The 21,610-nt window shown below is 44.4% G+C and overlaps 1 protein-coding gene across 1 annotated transcript in view; it reads right to left on the bottom strand.

The window, feature by feature from the left end:
- The window catches only part of TLN2 (talin 2), a 251,014-nt gene that overhangs the window by 176,320 nt on the left and 53,084 nt on the right, over positions 1 to 21,610 (bottom strand). The window contains exons 2-7 of the mRNA XM_012801797.2: positions 13,780 to 13,951; positions 11,594 to 11,691; positions 10,071 to 10,200; positions 9,135 to 9,287; positions 6,812 to 6,954; positions 4,958 to 5,085 (exon numbers count right to left, since the gene is read on the bottom strand). Of these exons, the coding sequence (XP_012657251.1) occupies positions 4,958 to 5,085; positions 6,812 to 6,954; positions 9,135 to 9,287; positions 10,071 to 10,200; positions 11,594 to 11,691; positions 13,780 to 13,915 (788 nt within the window). The 5' untranslated portion in view covers positions 13,916 to 13,951. The remainder of the gene's footprint in view (positions 1 to 4,957; positions 5,086 to 6,811; positions 6,955 to 9,134; positions 9,288 to 10,070; positions 10,201 to 11,593; positions 11,692 to 13,779; positions 13,952 to 21,610) is intronic.

Genomic DNA, 21,610 nt, shown 5'->3' with positions numbered 1-21,610 from the left:
TCCTTGCCTCTACCATGCTTATTGGTTTGAAAATTACACAGTCTATTTCTTTTTCTTTTGACCAGTAATTAAAATTGTATTAAAGAAATTACAAGCCTGGTTTCTTTCATTGTTTCCAAATACATTCTATTTCTATTCTATTAGGCTACTTTTGATTTTTCCCCCAATAATTTTATTAAGAGTTACCTTAAACTTTGCCACATCTATCTAATTGAAGGTCTAAGTTTATCGGTAACTCTCATTCTCTCTGATGCAATCCACAGAAAGCTTTCACTCTGATCACTTCCTAAAGTTTTCCAAGATATTTTTAACAGTCTTGAAATCAGTCACTATTATAATTTATTTTGTTGTTGCTGTCTTAAGAGTTAATTCTTTAGATTTACCTTCTATTTTGTCAATTTCTTCGATCAACCTTGCTTTATGTACCATACTCTTTTCAAACTTCTGGCAACAATCTATATTAGGCCCGAGAGCCTGCAAGGCAACTTTTGACTTCATGCATTTGACACGCTGCCATTTAAAGCATGGTTAAGGGGTTAGACTTAGTCAAAATCATCAGAGCAAAGTTCTGACTCCCAATAGTACCATTTCATATGTTTATTTATCACATAGGCAGTAGACTCCAAAACAGCAAAGAATTAGTATATAATATCTCTCTTGTATCTTCTCTGTACCTGGCACAACAAAACACATATCAAGTCCTCAACAGGTTAACAGCATACATCATGTTTTCTGCAAGCCTTTTTGAAACACAAAAGAACATAAAGCAAATAACTGATTCCTAGATCCTATGTTGTTTTTACTTCATGCACCCCCAAAATGTCCATTTCTGAGACTTTTGAAGGTGACCTGAGGAAAACCGTCATGTAAGTAGCAATGCAGTAGATTAGGTCTGGAAGACCCGACTTTTCTGAGGTTTTCTGAGGAAAACCGTCATGTAAGTAGCAATGCAGTAGATTAGGTCTGGAAGACCCGACTTTCTTCTGGCTTCCAGCTCGTTGTGGTTCTGTGCTTTTCCTGTCTCTTCTCTAGCACCTATTTTTTCCATCAAAAGAGTAGATGGGATATATTACATAATCCTTAAATCTCCGAAAATCTTTCACTCTTGATTTTCATCATTCTAAATGAGGACCTAAAGTGGTCCTGAATCCAGAAATCACGGAGAGTCTGAAGAAAGCTCAAAGATAATCTCATTAAAAAAGTCCATTTTGGGCAGCACCTGTGGCTCAAGGAGTAGGGCACCGGCCCTACATACCAAGGGTGGTTAGTTCAAACCCAGCCCCAGCCAAAACCTGCAAACAAAGAAATAAAAAGTCAGGCAGCACCTGTGGCTCAAGGGAGTAGGGCGCCAGCCCCATATGCTGGAGGTGGCGGGTTCAAACCCAGCCTCGGCCAAAAACAGCCAAAAAAAAAAAAAAGTCTATATTATGCTAATTTGGAACAAAAATGCTAAGCAAACTTCCCCAAATCAAAAGCTTTGTACCTGTTAAACACATCCCTGCATACCTCCTTCAGAAACCTACACATCCCTACATACCTCCTTCTGGTGGCTGTGTCTTCAACCTGTCTCTGTCAAAAGTCCAATCTTCTCACTATTTTTTTTTAAACCCATGAATTATTCAAGCAGATAGCACATAGGAAAGCTAGATGGGGAAAGACACAAAGCAGGGATCCTCAAACTTTTTAAACAGGGGGCCAGTTCACTGTCCCTCAGACCGTTGGAGGGCTGGATTGCAGGCCCCCAGACGAGTCGGCTGCTAAGCAGGACAGGCAGTGGAGGCAAAAACACCCGGCGGGCCAGATAAATGTCCTAGGCGGGCTGCATGTGGCCCGCGAGCCGTAGTTTGAGGATGCCTGACATAAAGGCGGCAAAACAGGGCCCTGCCAGTCCTCAGGGACAGTCCAGGAGAGAACAGGACCCAATATCCAACTTACAAATCAGGAATGTGCCCTTGCTGTTTTGTTTCAATTAAGATGTAACTTAAATCCTCGGAAAGTTTTACCGTACACAACTAAATGTCTACATAAAGTGAAAATACCTTATTACCTGAACTAGATTTGGGCTAATTAAAAAGTAAATCAAACTCATGGGGAAAAATCATTGCCACCAGGCCAAATAAGCTCCTTTTAATTTGGAACCTGAGAAAAGGTATATGTATCACTAGAGGCATGAGTTTCCTATTAGAAAAAAGGACTGGGTAACTTTTGCTATATCAGATTATTAAGAGAAAAACATTTTCACTGGAGTGTGAGCATGCAGCATTCAAGAGAACCACAGATTGCAGTGCACACTGTTATGACCGATACCATTCTCTGCTATCAGTTTGAAATCTCAACACAAGCAGTCAGCCACGTCATAACATTCACCAGGATTTGGTTAGTATAACCAGTCATACTAGGAAAAAGAACAAAGGACCTTGGTAATCATATGTTTTAGCACCTCCCTCGTTTGGCTGCATACTGTGAGACCAAGAAAAGGGCAACTCTGACTTTCTCTAAAAGTAGGAGTATCTCTGAAAATGAGAGCCCAGGGTTAGCAGTCAGGAGCTATTTACAGAAGACTCTTTGAGGAACTGTGAACGAGCCACTTCTCCTCTCTGTGCTTCTTCCTCCACGTCACATAAAATACCACATTCTCCGTTCACAAGGGGGCCCTGAGAATTCGTTTCCCCTGCGCTCTGGAGAAAGGCAGTACCGGAATGGCCATGGCAGCATCGCCACCTGTGGAGGCACCAATGAAAGGCTCCATCCGGATCTCCTCCCCACCCGAGCCACACAGTTTATAGCTATGAACACAAACATTTCAGTTTTTTGGTTCATCACCCTTCCCTTCATTTTCTCTACTCTCCATCAGCCTAGAAACAGAAATGTCATTTCCTCCAAGGCCTAATTAGTTCTTGGTATTTATGTATCAATATCCGTGGGCATAATCCTCAGGTTTATGACACCCAATGTATCTGGGGAACCAGTTGTTAAGGCTAGAATGTGGGAATGTGGAAACTACTAAAAGAGCATGTGCACAAGGTGTTTGGAAAAGCATTTGAATGGAGAGGCAAGCTTCCCAAGGCTCTGCAGAGGAAGGAAGCCAGAACAGCCAGGCAGAAACGGGCCCTGAGGAACACTTGGCCCCATGACTCACCGGGAGAACACAGAACAGAGTCCGTGACAGGAGCTGTTCAGAGCTGTTCTCAGACTCAAGGTCACCATATGGCATATTGTAGAGCAAATCAAAGCACCACCTTGGGCTTCCAGGGATTAACCAACTCAAGGGTAGAAGTTCTTTGGAGATTTTTTGGTAACAACTCAATTTAGAACAAACAGCATATTGGCCAGGTGTTCTCTGCCACCAGAAGAAAAGTCAGGCCTTCTTCCTACTCAGGGCCATGTGCAGGTCCTGATTACTTTCCACCACAGTGAGAGTGGGGTCAAGGGCAAGTACGCCTTTGCATCATGCTCCTCCCTCCATGCATGTGGACACAAGTACAATGGACGGCCTCTTCAATGCAGCCCATGCTGCCAGCTGTCACCTACTCCAGAAAAGCTATGTCCTCCCACTCCCAAGGTGGCCCTCACGCCATGACCCTACGTCCAAACCCTGTACAAACTGGACTCTAGATGACAGCGTGACATTGACCCCGGGAGATGCTCTGGAGTGATTTTTATGGTTTATGCCAATGTTTCATCTGTACTAAGAGGAAATAGAAAGGAAAAACAAATAAAAAAGAAAGAGGGGAGGGGTAGAGAGCACAGAGAAAGAAAAGGACAATTACCAGAGGAAGAAACAGACAAAGCCCTTGGAAAAATCCAGACTGAAATAATGGGGAGAATATCCTTAGGCAAACAGCAGCCTATGGATGGCTGCAACTGACCCCCTGGGCATTCCCAGGAAACCCAGCCTAAAGTCCACATTCTGGGGGTCAAGATGAACCCAGAGGGTCAGCTCACTCTAGAATCTTGAAGTCTGGAGCCAGAAAAAATGCCATCATTTTGTAAAAGAGAACCAAAGACCGAATGGGTGGAAAGAATGGAACAAGTATTTCACATAAATATCACTTTTTTTTGAGACAGAGTCTCACTATGTTGCCCTCGGTAAAGTGCTACAGACAGAGTATCATCCTGAGTACAGTGCTGTGGCGTCATAGCTCACAGTAACCTCCAACTCTTGGGTTCAAGCAATCCTCTTGCCTCAGTTTTTCTATTTTTAGTAGAAACAGGGTCTTGTTCTTGTACTGGCAGGTCTTGAACTCATGAGCTCAAGCAATCCACCTGCCTTGGCCTCCCAGAGTGCTAGGATTACAGGTGTGAGCCACCATGCCCAGCAAGACTGTGAATCTTATACTCTACTGTTCTAATATAGGAATATGGAGAAATTAAAGATTTTTAAAAATGGTCTAAGGTGGCGCCTGTGGCTCAAAGGAGTAGGGCGCTGGCCCCATATGCCAGAGGTGGCGGGTTCAAACCCAGCCTCGGCCAAAAACTGCAAAAAAAAAAAAGTCTACTGTAAACAAGGAATATTCTAAAGGGCAGAGGTTAAAGAAGATGGAAGAAATGAATTCCTCAACTCTACAGACATCCTAGGACAGGCTGGACAATAGCTGGAAGGTGCAACAGACTCTAGTACAGAGAAAATCATATAGTATCTGAGCTTGGAACAGACGACCCTCACAGTCACCTCAACGATGAATTTCTATTCAAAGAAATGTCAGACTTTCTCTTGCTTTTCTCAAGATCGACAAATTTTCAGTCATATACTCAACTGAATTAAAAGCTAACATTTTTACCCCAGAAGTGCATTAACGTACATAGTTACCATTCAATTAAAAAAAAAAAAAGCTAACATTTTCATAAGTGATTGAAATTAGGGTGTGTATTGTGGGTACCTCGCTCAAATAAACATGTGAAAGAGAAAGAAGCTGAGGAGGAAAGGAGAGAAAATGAGCAACAAAAGGCCATTTACTCTAAGAATCCAGGTTTGTGTTTATGTTCCACGTGAGGTCCAAATTGGATCTGAGCTTGAAATCCACCAAACTCGCAGGCTTTCTCGAAGGAGACAGGGTGAGAGCCATTCAGGATGTCATCCCGAGCCTGAAACACAAGCAGAAGTTACAGCATCAGGCTTGGAGCAATGACGCCTCTTCTCCACTGACGCACTCCCACACCCGAGCACACGCTCTCGTGGAGCAGGGGACACTGCCAGCCAGCCCACGGTGACACATGCACAATGCTGCAGGTGACTGAGCACAGCAGAATACGCAAGGAAAACAAGTCTTTGCCCCAAACGGCCTGTAGATGGAAAGCATCAGAGGTGTCGGTTACACCAAAAGCACAGCCTGACGATAATCCAGGAAGGCAGAAGTGATTATGAAAAATTAAGAGGCACAGGAAAATCTTATGAAATGATCAGATTCAGAGAGGCCGAAGGAGAAATACAACTTACTTTTTACAACAACGAATCATAAAGCTAACAGAAGGAATGCCTAGAAGTAAAATCAACCCAAACTTCACCATGACCGAAAGATCAATGTAACATTTAATATTAGGAGAGAGAGAGGGATACACACGCATACACATACACAGACAAGAATTCAAGGCTCAAGACATTTAGGGGAAATGACAAGCAAAAGCGTGGCCCTAGAGCAGGGAGCTCATGGTGTCTGCAGGCCTTCTGGTGGGTCTCGATCCACTGCCACTGCTCTTGGTACTTCTCCTTCTTCCTTCTGCTTCTCTTTCAATGACCCCTCAGAGACTAAGAGGGACACTTTTCACTATCGCTCTGAGCCTGAGACTAACAAGTATCTTCTCAATGCCCTTCTATCTCCCTCTTTCTGGCCTTCCAGCCTTTCCTCTCAGTCCTCCTTCCATCCACTAACTCAAGGCTCAACAGACTTTTGCTCCAAAAGGCCAAATAGTAAACATTTCAGGCCTCATGGGCCATGTAGCCTCTATCACAACTATAACTCTGCCACTGGATGGTGAGAGCAGTTACAGAAAATACACAATTACATAACACAGAAAGGGAATTATCAATATGTAATACTTAAAATGAGTGAGCTGCAACTCAATAAAACTTTATTTTTGAATACAGGCAGAAGTGTGGCTATAGTTTGTCAATCCCTACATTACTTTTATGGCAGACAGACTGACAAACAAGTGGAAGGAGAGGAAAGGGAAGGAGGGGGAAAGAAGGGGTGAAGGGAAGAGGGGAAAGGAAAAGGGGAAGAGAGGAAGGGGGAAGGGGGAAAGGGGGGAGGAAAAGGTGAAAAGAAATTGGGGGGGCTGAAAGCAGGAAAAAGACTGACAAGGTTTTCATTGAGCCAAAAGAAACCTCTGGGACCACCCAGTGCAAAGCCCACATCTTCCCTATTGGGAAACTACAACTCAGGTAGGTGAAACATCTTCGGAGTCTGAACAATTAGCTAATGGTAAAGACAAAAAGGTCATTGACAAGCTATCTTTCAGTTAATGAGACGTACTGATTTTCTGACCAATATGCTCTTATATTCTAAGGTGCTAAGAAAGCGACTGTATCTGAAATGGAGAGCAGGTTAAATGAAATACAATCCCCACTCAAAGACAGAGGGACAGTGCCGGCCATGATGTCCCAATCTGGGTAGCCACGGAGAGGCCCTATGCTGGACAGTTATTGGCGCACGTTAAGTACCAGCTGACATCAGAGCACACACGTGGGGAGTCCACGTAGAGGGCCCACTGGAAATGGGACAGAAGCCAGTGCCACGTTCCTGTCCTCGAGACACAGCTGGCAGCTTCCAGAAATCTCGCAAGCTCAGCATCTGGGCAGTCCATACTGTACCTGAACGTAAAGCAAGTTCAGCTGCACCGGGTCTCTGGAGTCTACATTCTGATCAGAGTAAAAGAACTTCCGTCTAAGCAGCAGCGTCTCATTCTCATCCACTCCTTGTTCTCTGAACGTTCGGCTGTGATCCAGCCAATTTACTGCAACACAACCAGACAAACAGAAGAACTGTTCATCTTTCCTCTTCATGAAGGAGACTTACCAGAACAGCGTGTGATGCAGATTTCTATCCCTCTGATATCTGATTACAATTACTCCTTATATTAGAAGGGTGTTTAACTTCGCGAAACAATTTCGCATCTACCATATGACTGACAAAAACAGAAATGAGGGAGACAGGCCCAGCCTTTCCTAAGTTCGCTAAAGCACTACAATGAATTTTTTATACAGAGTGGCCACAAAGTTCATGTGCATTTTAGATCCCACACTATGTTAAACTGCACATGAACTTTATGCCCCCCCTGTGTGTCCCTGTCCATGGGGGAAAGAAATAAGGAAATCAGTGTTTGTGCTAAGAAACCACGTTAGGATTTCCTTTTAAATCAAGAGCAGATACTTCAGTCTCAGCAAGTGAAGTAATTTTGAGACTCAGCATAATGGAACCCCAGTAGAAAGAGGAAGAATGCAAAACCGTGGAGGGGATGGGACAGACAGAACACCAAAGATGGCAGTGACAGAACCCTGCCCATGGCCCAGCTCGAATCTATGGCATTCTGACAGCCCTGTCCTCACGTCCAGGTGTGTGGGAATTGATCACCCCCCTCTACACTGCCCACAGCTCTCACTCCTACCCTCTGGGCTTAACACACATGTGGTAAGTAATTCTTACCAGTCTCACTCAATTAGAAGCAACTTGAGCACACAGAGTATCAGGTGTATAATAATACATTCTTGGGATTTGTCTACCAAAGTCTCTTGGAAAGAAGTATGTAACTGGAAATCAAATATGGTAGAAGGAAAAAAAGAAAGAGAGGTTCAGAGGAAATGATGGCCCTAGCAAAGACCAATCCACGCAATGACAATGGGGATGTCATCCCACTGCGGCAGCAAGAACAAAGCAGAGAACGGAAGAGGCTGGGAGTCTAAACGGACTGTGCGATGAATTAAGATCCTCGCAGTGCAGGGTCAGGCAGCAAGGGGCATACAGCACGGGCCTTAGGGCCGCGTGAGATCCTGTGCCGGCTTCTCCAAACAGTCACTGTGCAGCTGCAGAACATGACTTTCCCATAACAGATTTATGTTACTATTTTAACCCCTAAGGAAATAATGGGTCTAGGAAATGGTCATCTATGGATGTAACATCCCCTCAAAGAAGACAATCAGAAACAACTGTCTGCTAAAGTACTCATCTCCACTAGAGAAGCAATCTTTATTCAACACACACCTAATCAAGCCTTCAGATCTAAGGAATTAAAAAGGACAAACAAATATATTAAATGACACCACAGGTATTGATAACCAAAATCCAGAATGTAGGAGATGCTATACAGTTAACAGTCTGGTTTCTGCTTTTCTTTCTTTCTTTTTTTTTTTTTTGGAGACTGAGTCTTACTTTGCCGCCCTCGGTAGAGTGCTGTGTTGTCACACAGCTCACAGCAACCTCTAGTTTTTGGGCTTAGGCAATTCTCTTGCCTCAGCCTCCCAAGTAGCTGGGACTACAGGCGCCTGCCACAAGGCCCAGCTATTTTGTTATTGTTGTTGTCGTAGTTGTCACTGTTGTTTGCAGGCCCAGACTGGGTTCGAACCCACCAGCTCCAGTGTATGTGGCTGGTGCCCTAGCTGCTGAGCAATAGGCGCTAAGCCCAATCTGGTTTCTTCTTCACACACAAAGAAATTGCAAGGCAAAAAAAAAAAAAAAGAGATAAGATTATTGTACTGCATGGTGACCAGTTAATAATAATATATTGTATATTTCCAAACTGCTAACAGAATACACTTTTAACATTTTCACCCTCAAAAAATAAAGCAGTGAAGTGACAGCTATGTTAATTAGCTTGACTCTTTCTACACACATTAAAACATCACATTGTACCCCATGAATATATTATTATTGGTCCATTAAGAAAAGATGGAGAGGCGATCTATTAATACTTAGTTAAAAGAGTTAAGTGACATGTTATCCAACCTAAGTTGAATCCCAGTTCAAACTATTAAAACATTTTTAGAGACAATGAAGGAACTGTGAACATGATTTACATATTTGATACTAAAGATGATTTCTTTAGACACGAATGGCATGACAGTTAATTTTATTTACAGAGGAAAGCAAGGCTTGGCAGAGCCTGTGTGCCCGCATCTCACTTCCTTCTCAGACACTTACAGTCATCATCTGTGTGAAGCTTGGCCTTCAACTTCTCCATTTTCCTCTCATCTCGTAACAGTGTCCTGTCTTTTTTGAGCGTACCCGACCCTTCCTCTTTCTTTTCCTCAATAGTTTCTTGGATTAAAGAGTATTCTTCATAATTTGTTATTCCTAGCAATAGAAATTAGGTTATAATTCCAAATGATTGAAAGGCTGTTGACCCCTTTCTGTCTTAGGGACCGGATAGTCCAAGGAGTGAATGGTGGCAAAGAGCTAAAGGAGGCCTGAGTAATGTGAGAGTCAGGGAGGCAGCCACGACAACCAATAAAATGAAGATCTTCAGCTAGTTGAGTCCCATTCCACAGATCATGTTCAATTCCCTCCTCTAATTTTTGAGAAACTACAAAGTAGAGATCATTCAGAGGAAGGCAAGACAACGTCAACCAGGAAGTGTATGAAGGAACTGGGCTTCCTTTGCCTGAAGAGATAATTAAGCAGGCAAGTCTACTTTCTTCTTCTCTCTACTTCATGTAGAGAGGAGGCATGCTTGTTCTCTGGGGAGACTAATAGAAGCCTCAAGAGGAAAAGCTTCTAATCCTCAATCATCTAGGCTGTGGCCAGAAGTAGTTAGGGAGATAGGGCGTATCAATGATGCTTGGATAAAATGCAACAATGGTCGGGAGACCAACGCACAATTTCCAAAAACGTTACTTTGAACGTGAAAATCCCTTTGTTTTAGAAAGGGAAATGAAAGCTCTCGCTTGTGACTCTGTGAGAAGTCCAAGGGGTTAGTGGATTGGCTAATCTGGAGAATGCATGGACTCTCTTGTGATTGGCAGGACTGGGTTTGTTCAGATGCATTCAAAATAGACTAGACACCAAAGTGGGGGTGGAACAGAGGCATGCAATGAAAAGTGAAGCAAAAAAAAGTACCCAGGGCACAGGAAAGCTCACCTATCCTGCTGCAGATAGTCACCAGGAGTTCTCCCACTGTCTTGGAATCGTCCACCATCACCGTCTTCACAGATCCATCCAGCATCCGAATTTTCTGAGGTCTCTGTTTCTTTTTATATTCCAAAATATCCTAGAGCACAAACCACACAGGCATTTCACACTGAGTGCGAAAACAGATAACAAACTTGGACACTTTTCTTTAAAAAATGACTTTTCCCCCCAGCAGACTGTGAGTTCCTCTTTCTTCCAAAAAACCTTCCTAAGTACTCCTAGGGTTGTTGCCACGATTGTAACAGACTCGCCGATGCTAAATAATTACTTTCATAAAGATTTCTTTAAAATCTGATAGTAAAATTGCACCCCAAGAAGAAATATTTATAGCTCGCAATTACTGAAAACTACCTTCTGAGAAATAAAGGTAATGTATGTCCTCCTGAAAGGCTGGGAATTAACTGCTCAAACGAGAATTGGTAGAGGGAGGGAAATGACTACTTGCCTTTTTAAAAGACATTGAGTATGTGTCTCCAATTATCTTTTACATTGTCATAAGCAATTTTTACTATCTATAACTATAAAATGAAAGTTTACTTTTAAAATTTTACTGTCTTATATCTAATGAAATACATACACAACAGCCCCATAATTCTTTACAGTAGTGGCATATCTCTGTCGTAGCAGTATTTATTCACCAGAGGGCAGTGAAAAAATAATGGCAAGACCAAACAGGGGTAAAAAATTTGGGAGTCATTTTTTAAATAAGAGGGCAGAGCTTGTGGTTTCAAGGAGCAGGGCGCCAGCCCCATATACCAGAGGTGGCAGCCTCAGCCAAAAACTGCATGCCAAAAAAAAAAAAATTTTTTTTTTAAATAAGAGACTTCTTGCTTACTATACTTACTAAAAATAAAACCATGGAGGGAAGATTAATTGGCATCACATACCCTGCTCTCCCTCTATGGAATTCTGTTCAATCTGATAGGTCCACTCCAGCCAACATACCAAGATACCCAGTATCCCGGAGGTTTAGCTGAACAGATGTTTAACCCATTTTTTCTCATGACATCACCTTGCTTCCATAATACAACCACTTTCGTTGTTGTTGTGCTACTATTACTGATGATTATTAAGCTCGCATCTTTAATTTGAAGTTTTTTTTTTAAAACCAAAACACTGATTAATATTCAGTCTCCAACTATCCTTAGACCCCCATTTCCTTCCCCCGCTCATCAGCCCTCATTCCCTGTCCCCAGGCAGGGGGATGCGCTACGCACTTATAGCAAGACGCAGAATTGCCTCTCACACCTACCAAGTCCAACAATGGCCATGTAGAAACTGCTTCAGACACTGACCCAAACTGTTTGGGTTGCTGGCATTGTCTGTCACCACCTGGACAGCCCTTATAAAGTTCACTACATCAAAACAAACATAAGATGCCCTTGAATCAAAATGGCATAACAACAGCGGTTTCCATGGACGGCCCAGGGACAAAGTGGTGAAAAACGAAAATAACGGGCTGAGCAGCATACCCCATTTCGTAACATGTAGTAATCCAGTGTTCTGCCCGCCTCCAGCCAAATCCCTTTCCGGGGGTCTTCATCCGAAAGAAACAGCCCATAGTCCGAAGCTGGAACACAAACAGAAAGGCAAATAGAAGACAGAGCGGTGATGAAGCCCTCGCTGACTCCCAGGCCCTGAGCCTGCTGACTCGGCAAGGATGTGGCTGCTCTCCTCCGGCAGGGAGAAACACTTCGTTTTGACAACACAGGCAGACGCTGGGCCAACGCAGACCTGGAGGAGGAAGAGTTGATTCGCAGAAGCAACGCCCACAAATAAGGCTCCCGTTTCCTAACCAGTGGGCTGTAGCTGTGACTAAAATTCAGGGAAACATCAAGAATGAAGCGCTCCAAATTGGTATCTAACTGAATTTGAGTTTGTTCCTTAGTCTTTGCCATGAAGAGCAGGCTAAAAACCCAGGGAAAATAGAAGACAGTCAGGGAGAGACACTAGGGAAGTGACCTTCTAAGTCCGAGGCCACTCAGGCATTGGGGTCCAGATGGAGCCTTTACACCTCAAATGGTTCCCCACCATCCCAAGATAGCATTGTAAAGGGGAGGTAGGATTTCTTCTTGAAATGAAGCCTCTGCCCCACCACAGCACCAGGTTATGAAAACACTAGAAAATTAAGCTTCGTACTCTCCATTGGAAACTTTGGATCTGGCCTAAGAGATACAGGAGGTGTGGGGAGCAGTACCATTTTCTATCCAAAGACTTCTCTCTTTCTGCTCAGAGACCCAGCGGGGGCCCAGAGCTTCTGCTGTCACTCAGAGAAACAACTTCAAGACCTTTAACGATTTTTACCTTTCCAAAAACTCTATTTCCAAAAAAAATCAAGAAAAATCTGAAACAAACAGCCATAAGAAAGGAATAGCAAGGTATCCATGTGACACAAACACCTAGCCTCCCTTAATATTCTGAAATAAATAAATGAATAAAAGCAAACTGTAAAACAGTCAAACAAAAGGAAAAAAAAAAGGAACAGAAAAGTAAAGACAGGATAAATGACTGGACAACCAAACCACGGAGTAAGGCTGGGGATATAAGTAAACTTTATTTTTATTTCTGGGTCATCAAGAAATAATACAGTATTCTGAATAACCCAAATGATGCTTTTAGGCCCAAAGATCAGGAGAGTTTTGTGAAAAGTACATCTTTTTAAGAAGATCCATTCTTAGTTATGTTACCCTTGATGTGATGTTTGATTTTTACTCTTCCAATTTTTAAGGTAAGTTTTATCCACTTTCCCACTCAAGGCTTTTCCATGTGAGTGATCCAGTTTCTCAACTGTCAGTCAAACACTAAGTAAGGGAAGGGTACACAGAGAGAAGACACAGGAAAGAGAGAATTAAACTGTATGAACGGAGGCCGGGCACGGCCGCTCATGCCTGTGATCCCAGCACCCTGGGAGGCCGAGGTACATGGATTGCCTGAGTTTAGGAGTTCGAGACCAGTCTGAGCAAGAGCAAGAGCCTGTCTCTAAAAATAGCTGGGCATTGTGGCCTGCAGTCCCAGCTACTTGGGAGGCTGAGGCAAGAGAATTGCTTGAGCCCGAGTGTTCGAGGTTGCTGTGAGCTGTGATGCAACACATCACAAGGGTGCTTGGTAGAGTGAGGCTCTGTCTCAAAAAATAAATACATAAAATAAAAATAAACTCTATGAATGGCTTTTGTTTAAACTCAGACTAACGGGTCAGTGGTTTAACCAAACATCAAGCAAAACATGTATCACACATGTCTTTTAAGGTTTAAGATAAAATTTATAAAGCCCCTTCAAAGAACTTGTAATGTAAGACTTGCCCTGGGTCCTGATGGCAGTGGAGAGTGTTCACGCCTAGGAGATGGGGCTTATACACAACCAGTAAGTGTCAGAGCAGCTTCGTTTGTCCCAAAGTGACTTGTACACTAGGCAGCACAGTTTTGATGTCCATGAGGGTCAAGATGCTGGGCGTGGTGATGACAAAGACTCGGCAGCAGATGTGGTCACTGCCATGACAAGCCTCACACAGAGAGTGGGCACTGTCTGTTCTGAGAAGACGTTTCACTTGTAACACACATGCTAGGGGGCTGTGCACCCCCCGGAGCTTCCCTTTCTCTAGCTGCAAAGTGAAAAAAACACACAGGTACATGCCTTAAGTCAGTAAGTAGCGGTGACTTACCTTGGCCAGTCTGTGCCTCCGGTACCCGTTCCCGAATGACTCGGCATGCGTCGTACACTGCCGTAGACGGTTCAAACTGCATGGTCTTCACCACATTGCAGTGGCGGACACAAATCTTCAAGGACAGGGCCACCATTTTCCTAGATGATTTGCAAGGTCTCACTTAGGATGTCTGAAAGATACAAAGAGACAAACTGATGTTCATGATAATCGTTCGTCTGGATGAAAAATGAAACGCTGGACTCTCAAACCAAATTTAAAAACCAAGAGAATAAAACACTTAAAGGGAACACTTCAGCTACAAAATGAAGTTTAAAAATCAGTTTTGAAAATTTAAAAACGCAGTCTCAGGGCCATCACCCCAGGTGACAAGGAGAATCCCTTGGGAGGCAGGAACAACAGATGTCCACCCGGCCTCCCTCTCAACAGTCTACCTGACTTGGGTTCCCTGAAGGGGTCCTCAGAAGCAGAATTTCCCCATGCAAGTCCTCAAGGTGAGAAGCAGAGAGCCCCGGGTGCCCATGGCTGTCTCCTGAAGACAGCTGTCAGAGGCACCATTTCCCGTTTCCTCCCCACCAGCTCCTGGGGCCACGGGAGAATCAGGGATGCCTTCCCACGTGCTGTGCTCGGCAAAAGTGCTCCCCCCCCCCCCACCAGAGGACAGACTTCTGGGCCCAGCTCTATCACTAAGAGCCTGTGTCAATCTGAGCAAGTCATGTTGGCCACTCTGTGCCTTGATTTCTTCACAAATACAGTGTCTAGAATGAGATTAGCCCTGCATGGTTCACAGAATAGAATCTCGGAGTGGGGGGTTGGAGGGGGAGCTACATAAGCCAATGCCCAGCTACCACTAATGAGGCCAGACCAGCTGATCTTGAACACCAAGCCTGCCAGACACCTTTACATTTTGAGGGGATGAAAGGGAATATACCACCTCACCCAGTTCTGATTTTGCTCAGACAAATTAGTGGGATATACTGCCTTTTGTCCAAATCAATGGTTTGGGAAAATATATGGGTTTAGAGTGAGTTTGAGGTATTTCATAAATACTTTCTTTTAAAAATGTAAACCCAACAGTTTAATGCATTTCCTTGGAGTGGGGGCTTAGGGTCCCTTTCTAGCACCTGGTCTATTCTACAGCCCCTGCTCCCCAAACCTGAGCCAACCTCTATCACACACAGGCCACCTTGGGCGTGAGGTGGAGACAGAAAGAAACCTGTATCACAAAGGCTTTCTCCCCGGTGCCTGAAAAACCAGCTTAACTGGCTGAGTACCATCTAAGCAAACAAAACAAGGCCCTTCAGAGTAAGGAACAGAAAGAATCTTAGCGCAGCACAGATAATGTAAATCCATGGTGTTCACACTCATCTCTTGTCTTTTAGTAGAGAGTCTACAGTCAGGGAGCCTGGCTCTGGCCTTTTCTGTACACCCTTCCCACCGAAGATGGCAAGTGCCAAGAAGCAAGGAGGTGGCCGAAAAGCCAAGGGGACAACAGGCTGCCTGGGCCTAGATGGCTAAGTGGGTCCCTAGGCTGTGGTTTCCCTGCATGGTCCACTGCTGGCTTCCTGGCAGCAGGTGCCTGGGTCACTTGGGTACTGAGTACATATTCCAATAGATGCTAGTGTCCAAGGGCAGGGTTTATCCACAGTCTCATGAAGCAACCTTTCAGGCCACCCGACTATAAAGTCATTCTGACCCCTGCTTGCATTTTGAATGAATTTTGTCTGTGAAAATGTAGAAATATTTCCTTTTTCAGAAAAGTCAAGATGCACTCCTCAACAAACAACAGCAGTGTTTACAGGGAATCCGCCCAAAACTGAATTAATTTACTACAGCCTAGACAGCGAATGGACTGCTGACAAGGCAGAGGAATTCAACATATCCGGCAATTTTCCATCTGTAACATCAAGGACTTTTGAAATCATATGCAAAAGCTACCCCCATTCCTATTTTTATAGGCATAGTTAGCCACAAAACACCCCAATTTGGGGCACCAAAACTTAAACTCCAGAGATAAGTGGACTAATTTGCTATGATGCAGATGACCCCAGTCCCTGGGGCTGGTGACAATGGGAAGGTTGAGATCCAGGAGCATGGCTGGTGCTAAGTCAGCACAGAAGGCCATGGAGCTCCATTCTGTTCTGAATGCTGTTTGAGGGAGGCAGTGGATGGGAAGGGATACTAATCCCCTCTGATGCCTGGGGAAAGGAAGCACTGCATGAAGGCTGCCCTTCCCAGGTTAAAAACTGGCCCCTCTGCAGAGCAAATGAATGGTCCCTAGCAGTGTACAGAGACAGACTCCATGGAAGGTCAAGATGGAGCCAGGACATAAGCCTGAGAGCTGAATGTAGCACTAAGACCTGATACCAGAGCTCAGAAGAAGTGGGAGGCACACGGGGGAGCAGGACACACCTCTGGGCCCTTCAATTCCTCTTTGTTGTCTTCAGAGAGCAAAGGTAACCAGCTCCTACAGAACCTTCCTGCCCGATAGTCAGTGCTCAGCCAACTATTCCCATCAGATCCTATCTCCTCATCCCTAATGTTTCATAAGCAGGACCATGGGATGCAGCTTAGTTCAGGGTAGATGTTGAACAGACTAGGAACACCAGACAGACTCACAGACATGCGACTTGGGTTCTCAACTTTTCTATCACTCAAAAACAACTACTCAACTACTCAAAAAAGTTATCAGTAGCACTACACAGGAATACATTTTAAAAAAAACCAAAGCGATCATTCTCAAAGAGCACGGCAAGCACATAGTCCAAGACTAAAAAGGCTCCAGGGCCATCTCCTTACTCCTGGCTCCCTGTTTTATTTTGATTATGGTTTTCCCCAGCAGGAGACAAGACCAACAATTTACTTCACGGAAATGTTTTCAAAATTGCATAGGTAAAAAAGCTTTGTAATGTCTAACATTACGTACAAAGACGAGGTGTCCTTATTATTATTGTACAAGATGATCTCTCACGTAGAGGAACCGACATGGGTCTGAAATCAAAGTGCATGATGATTTAATGACTATCCCACAAGGACCATAGCAATGCGCTGTTGCTAGCACTCCTCACAATAGAAGAGAGACTGGTAAAACCGACACTCGCCGGCAATAAGTACCATGACTTACCCTATGGCAAAAATAAAGCAGGATTAAAGCACATAGTGACCTAGAACTGTCAGCCAGAGATGAGTGTGTATTTTCAAGACTGGTGAGAAATCTCACTACATAGCCACTAAGGCCCCGGGAAATGATGCCACGCAGACGACATGTCTGGATAAAGACTTATAGCCCTTGTCTGCTGTGATGTTTTCAGGATAGCACGGCATTTGGTATACCCCGCAACTGACCCTTATCTCTACTTTTCTAGACCGAAACTCCTCTCCAGGCTTGTATTGGTACAGACTCAGAGGCCAAGAAAACTGATCAGGATTCCTTTTCTGGTTTTGTAACAGGAAAGCTCAGAGCCAAATGTGTAAACAGTTTCTTGCAGGGTTGTTATAATCTAGTCCCTATCTCTATTTCATGGCTCTACCCTCGTTTGTTTTTTCTTTTAACCCAATTTGAATCTCTGCCATCTTATTGGTTGTTTTTTTCTTGCTCAAAGACAGGTATAAAGTCATCAAACTTGCATTGGTTTTCTTATAATCTCTTCTCACTCTGACCATTTTTGCCCTCGTTCCAAGTATGAGGGTCACTTGGTCCAACACAAGAACCCTTCTGTGGCTTGTCCATTGTGGAAGATGAGCCAATGGAACTAATGGTGAAGCCTAGACATTCTCCTTTTAAAATAAACACTTTTCAGAGCCAGGGAGCTGTAAACAGCCCAGGATGGTGGCAGCAGCACAGGCTGCCCAGACGCAGCCTGCTCCACCCAAGAACAAACAAGCCCAGCTCTGGCCAAGGTTGCCACCTCTTTGAAATCAATGTCCATCGTTGGACAAGATGAAGGCCCTCCCCTTGGGTCTCTGCCTGACGGTCGAGGGCTAGGAGGTGCCCCAGCCCTTCTAGCTGTACATCCCTGAGCTGGCTGCTTAACTGCCATCTGCTTCACTGTCCTCTTCTGCAAATGGAAGATGATAACAGATCTACCTACAAGGTTGCTGGAGAATTAAATGAGTTAATACATGTCAAAGCCACAGACATAGTGCTGGGTAAGGGTTTGTTGATATTAACCACAGGGGTTGGAGAAACAGGGTACTATACTGACCTACACATCAGAGTTGCAAAGTTCATTTGATTGTAGATTTTGCATCTGTTATCTACTGGCCATGATAAGGGAGCGAAGACAGACAAGATTCTTATCTATATGGAGCTCACCTTCTAGTCAGCCCTTTATTCACTATGTAGCTCCCGCGTTCAGCCTTATTCAGGTCACACATGCGCTTTTTCTAGACATAAATCAATCTGAGAATGAGTTACAAAGCTGAATGTGTGTGCAGAGCGGCTCACTCCTACCTCCTAGGCTGTTCTCTTGGCAGTCACTCAGATTTTCCCAATCCAGGAGTTCAAGAGAAAAACCCTATACTCTATGGGGCAAGGCTGGCATTGCTGTCAATTGCTGTGCTGAGGTATGACCTCTGCTCAGGGGCAACTTACAGGAGGCATTACAGGGGGTCTGCACACTCCCCTGAAAAGCTGAAGTGCTGTTCCCATCTGGCAGGACTATATAATCAGGCCACCCTGGCTGAGTGGGGCCCTGGATCTCCAAGAGAGCAAAAGCTGGCCACTGTCCCCATCCTCTCTCTACCTCCAGCTGCTGACTCTCCACTATGATTCACAGTGAGGCTGCCGCACTCAATTATGGATAGCAGTACCTGCCCCCTTTCTTTATGTTTGTTTCCTTCTCCACAGGTGATATATAGCACTGTTTAATAACAGCATGTTTCATATAACCAAATGGCAGCATAAAATGTGAGCCTTTCCAAAGCTATCCTTCATCTGTATTTACATCTCAATCTCCTGTGAACAATTTTGCTCTTTTAAAGAAATGCCAGAGAAAGAACTTCTCTCTCTCTCTACTCCTTATCTGCTCCTCTACAGGGCAGGAACAGAAGCAGCCCCTCTGGCAGGTCAGAACCCAATATGTGCAGGCTCAGAGCCACCCAGAGTGCCACAGAAGCCAAAGCCAGGGTTATTCCACCCATCTCCGTCTCCAGGGAAGTCTGTGCCTGGCACACTGGGGCTCTCCTTGAACATGCGGGCTCCACACACTGAGCAGACCAGGCACAGATAGGTGTCTACCCATCACCATCTTGGAAGGTAAGTCAAGTCAACCCTTCCTGGGGAACCAGCTGTCTTTGATTCAAGCAGTGGCAAGGGGGAAGGGAAGCAGGGGCTTGCATTTGATGTCCCACCCAAGCCCAGCTTTATGAAGGACCATGTTTTCTGTAAGTTACCGATCCTTCGCAATCTTGTCTCCCCACTGAGTTCCTCATCTCTCGTCCCAACTAGTGAGAACCCAGGGAGCAGAGCCCAAGTAGAGAGGCTCCCCTACTCTCCACATCCAAGGCTTGGGAGCGCGACATCTAACAGCAAGCTAGGAAAACAATAAAGAACACAGCTGATGTGATTTTTCCATGTGGCTAACCCACGTAGGAAAGCACCTGAATGACCAGGCTCCCCACTGAAGCCAGAATGCCGAGACCAGAAAACCAGAGAAAATACTCACATAAGAATCCCAATCTAGTTCTTTCATAGAGGTAAGAGCCAGGGCTACTGTTTAACTTTGAGTACTTCAATTAGAAATAACCGTCATTAAAGGTCAAGTGGTGAAGAAATACAGGAGAAATGATTAACCACCCACACAGGTGTGGACTCAGCAGCAGGCCAAGTGGGTCAATAAAAAGCCCAGCCAAGTGACTGGTACTCAGGGCTGCTATGCAACCCCCATATGCCCCTAAGTAAACCACAGCTACCCACACCTGCTGCACCCAACTATGGATGGCTGTACCTGCCCCCTTCCCCCAATACCTAGCATCAGCAATCAATTTGTCATTATAAGTCCATCTCCCCTATCAGAGAATGGCCCACATTACAAGGTCCCAAAGCAACGGATGCTAGTTTGGGTGTGGACAGAAGGAACATTCTTGCACTATTGGTGGGACTGCAAATTAGTAGTCTTTATGGAAGGAAGTATAGAGAGTCCTCAAAGAACTAAAAGTAGACCTCCCATTTGATCCTGCAATCCCATTACTAGGTATCTACCTAAAAGAAAAAAGTCATTTTACCATAAGGACATTGGCACTTAAATGTCTACAGCCGCACAATTCACAATCACAAAGATGTCGCAACAACCCAATGTCCTTCGGTACACAAATAGATTAATAAACTGTGGTTTATGCATATCATGGAATACTGTTCCGCCATAAAAGATGGAGATTTCGTACTTCTTCTAACAACCTGGATGGATTCCCAGAACACTGTCCTAAGTCAAGTATCACAGGTATGCACAAATGAGCATCATATGTGCTCACTACTGAATTGAAACTAGTAGATTAGCAAATATGTGCTCACTTGAGAGAAAAACTCAGATTTAAGAAGGGTAGGAGAGGAGGAGGAAGGGGATTGGAGAGAGGGAGATTAGGGGAGGGGGTGAAGAGGAAAAGGGGGAGAGGGAGGAGAGAAGGGAGAGATAGCGAGGGTTCGGCAGGTTCCCATCCAAAGGGACTAACACCCTGGTATGTGGCACACTGGTACATGGGTGAAGGCAACAACCAGAACTCGGACTTCACCTTACAAATGCAAACAACGTAATTAATCTGACGTTTTATTTATTTATTTTTCTCCTCTACACTCTCATTAATCCGAAATCTAAAAAATAAAGAAAATTAAGTTTTTAAAATGCCCTTAAATAAAATAAAAAACTGGGGTGAGGGAATAGAAGTCCATCTCCCCTACTGGCCTCAGAGCAACAACTGCATCATTGTAACAGTAGGTGCCCAATAAATACTTGTATAATTAATACATACTCCATGGCAAGATTTAACCAAACGGCTTTCTAAATCAGTCATTGGGAAGTATCCACACGAATATCCTGACTAAGGAGGAACAGAGGCCGACGTCCAGCAGAACAAACTACATCTACTTACCAGTCAACCTGCTCCAAGGAGCACAGAACTGCAACCTCATGATGAAGCTCTCCATCTTAGTGAGTGAAAAAGTCAATAAAGAGCTGAAGCCACATCAGTCCGGAATAACCAGAAGCTTCTCAAGGGCAAGCATCATGCATATGCCTCACAATCAAGTATCGGCCACAGAGAAGGGGTAGATAGACAGCAAACATTTACTTGAAGAATGGATGACGGGGCAACCCAGCATTTCTACCTCCACTAAGAAAGCCTGAGGATGCCTGTAACATGGAGCACAGAGTGATGATAAAAGACCTTGGATACTGTTTTCCATTATCAGAGGAAGAAACTATAATCTTGAGATCAAGAGACCTTCCCAAGATCACGCTGCTAGAGGCTACAACCAGATGTCCTCACACTGCCACACTGAACAAAGAGGGAACCCAAGTGGTGTGATAAGAGACCTTCAAAGTACCTGCCCCATTGCCAGGCAGCTCCTGGCTCTGGCCCCCTAAATTCCATCATTAAGTGTATTGATGATCACAAAGATTTGTTCCCAGTTCACCTTTGCTATGAAAGTGGCTATGTGCCTTTGCCACCTATCTCTGTCTTAGAATGGTTAAGTTTCAGAACCTTCCAGGCAAATTAGCTGAACTGTTCTTTATTAAAGATGACGCCTAATGGAGAAGAAATTCTGCCAAGGGGGGGGCTGGTGTGCTGCAGTGCCACCCAGAGCTGTGGCCCAGCTGAGAAAGGGCAGTGAGCA

Source organism: Otolemur garnettii, unplaced genomic scaffold (genome assembly GCF_000181295.1).
Source record: "Otolemur garnettii isolate 467f Iridium unplaced genomic scaffold, OtoGar3 scaffold00011, whole genome shotgun sequence".
NCBI lineage: Eukaryota > Metazoa > Chordata > Mammalia > Primates > Galagidae > Otolemur > Otolemur garnettii.
Note: the sequence above shows the minus strand (reverse complement) of the source record. Positions and strands in the feature narration are given on the sequence as shown.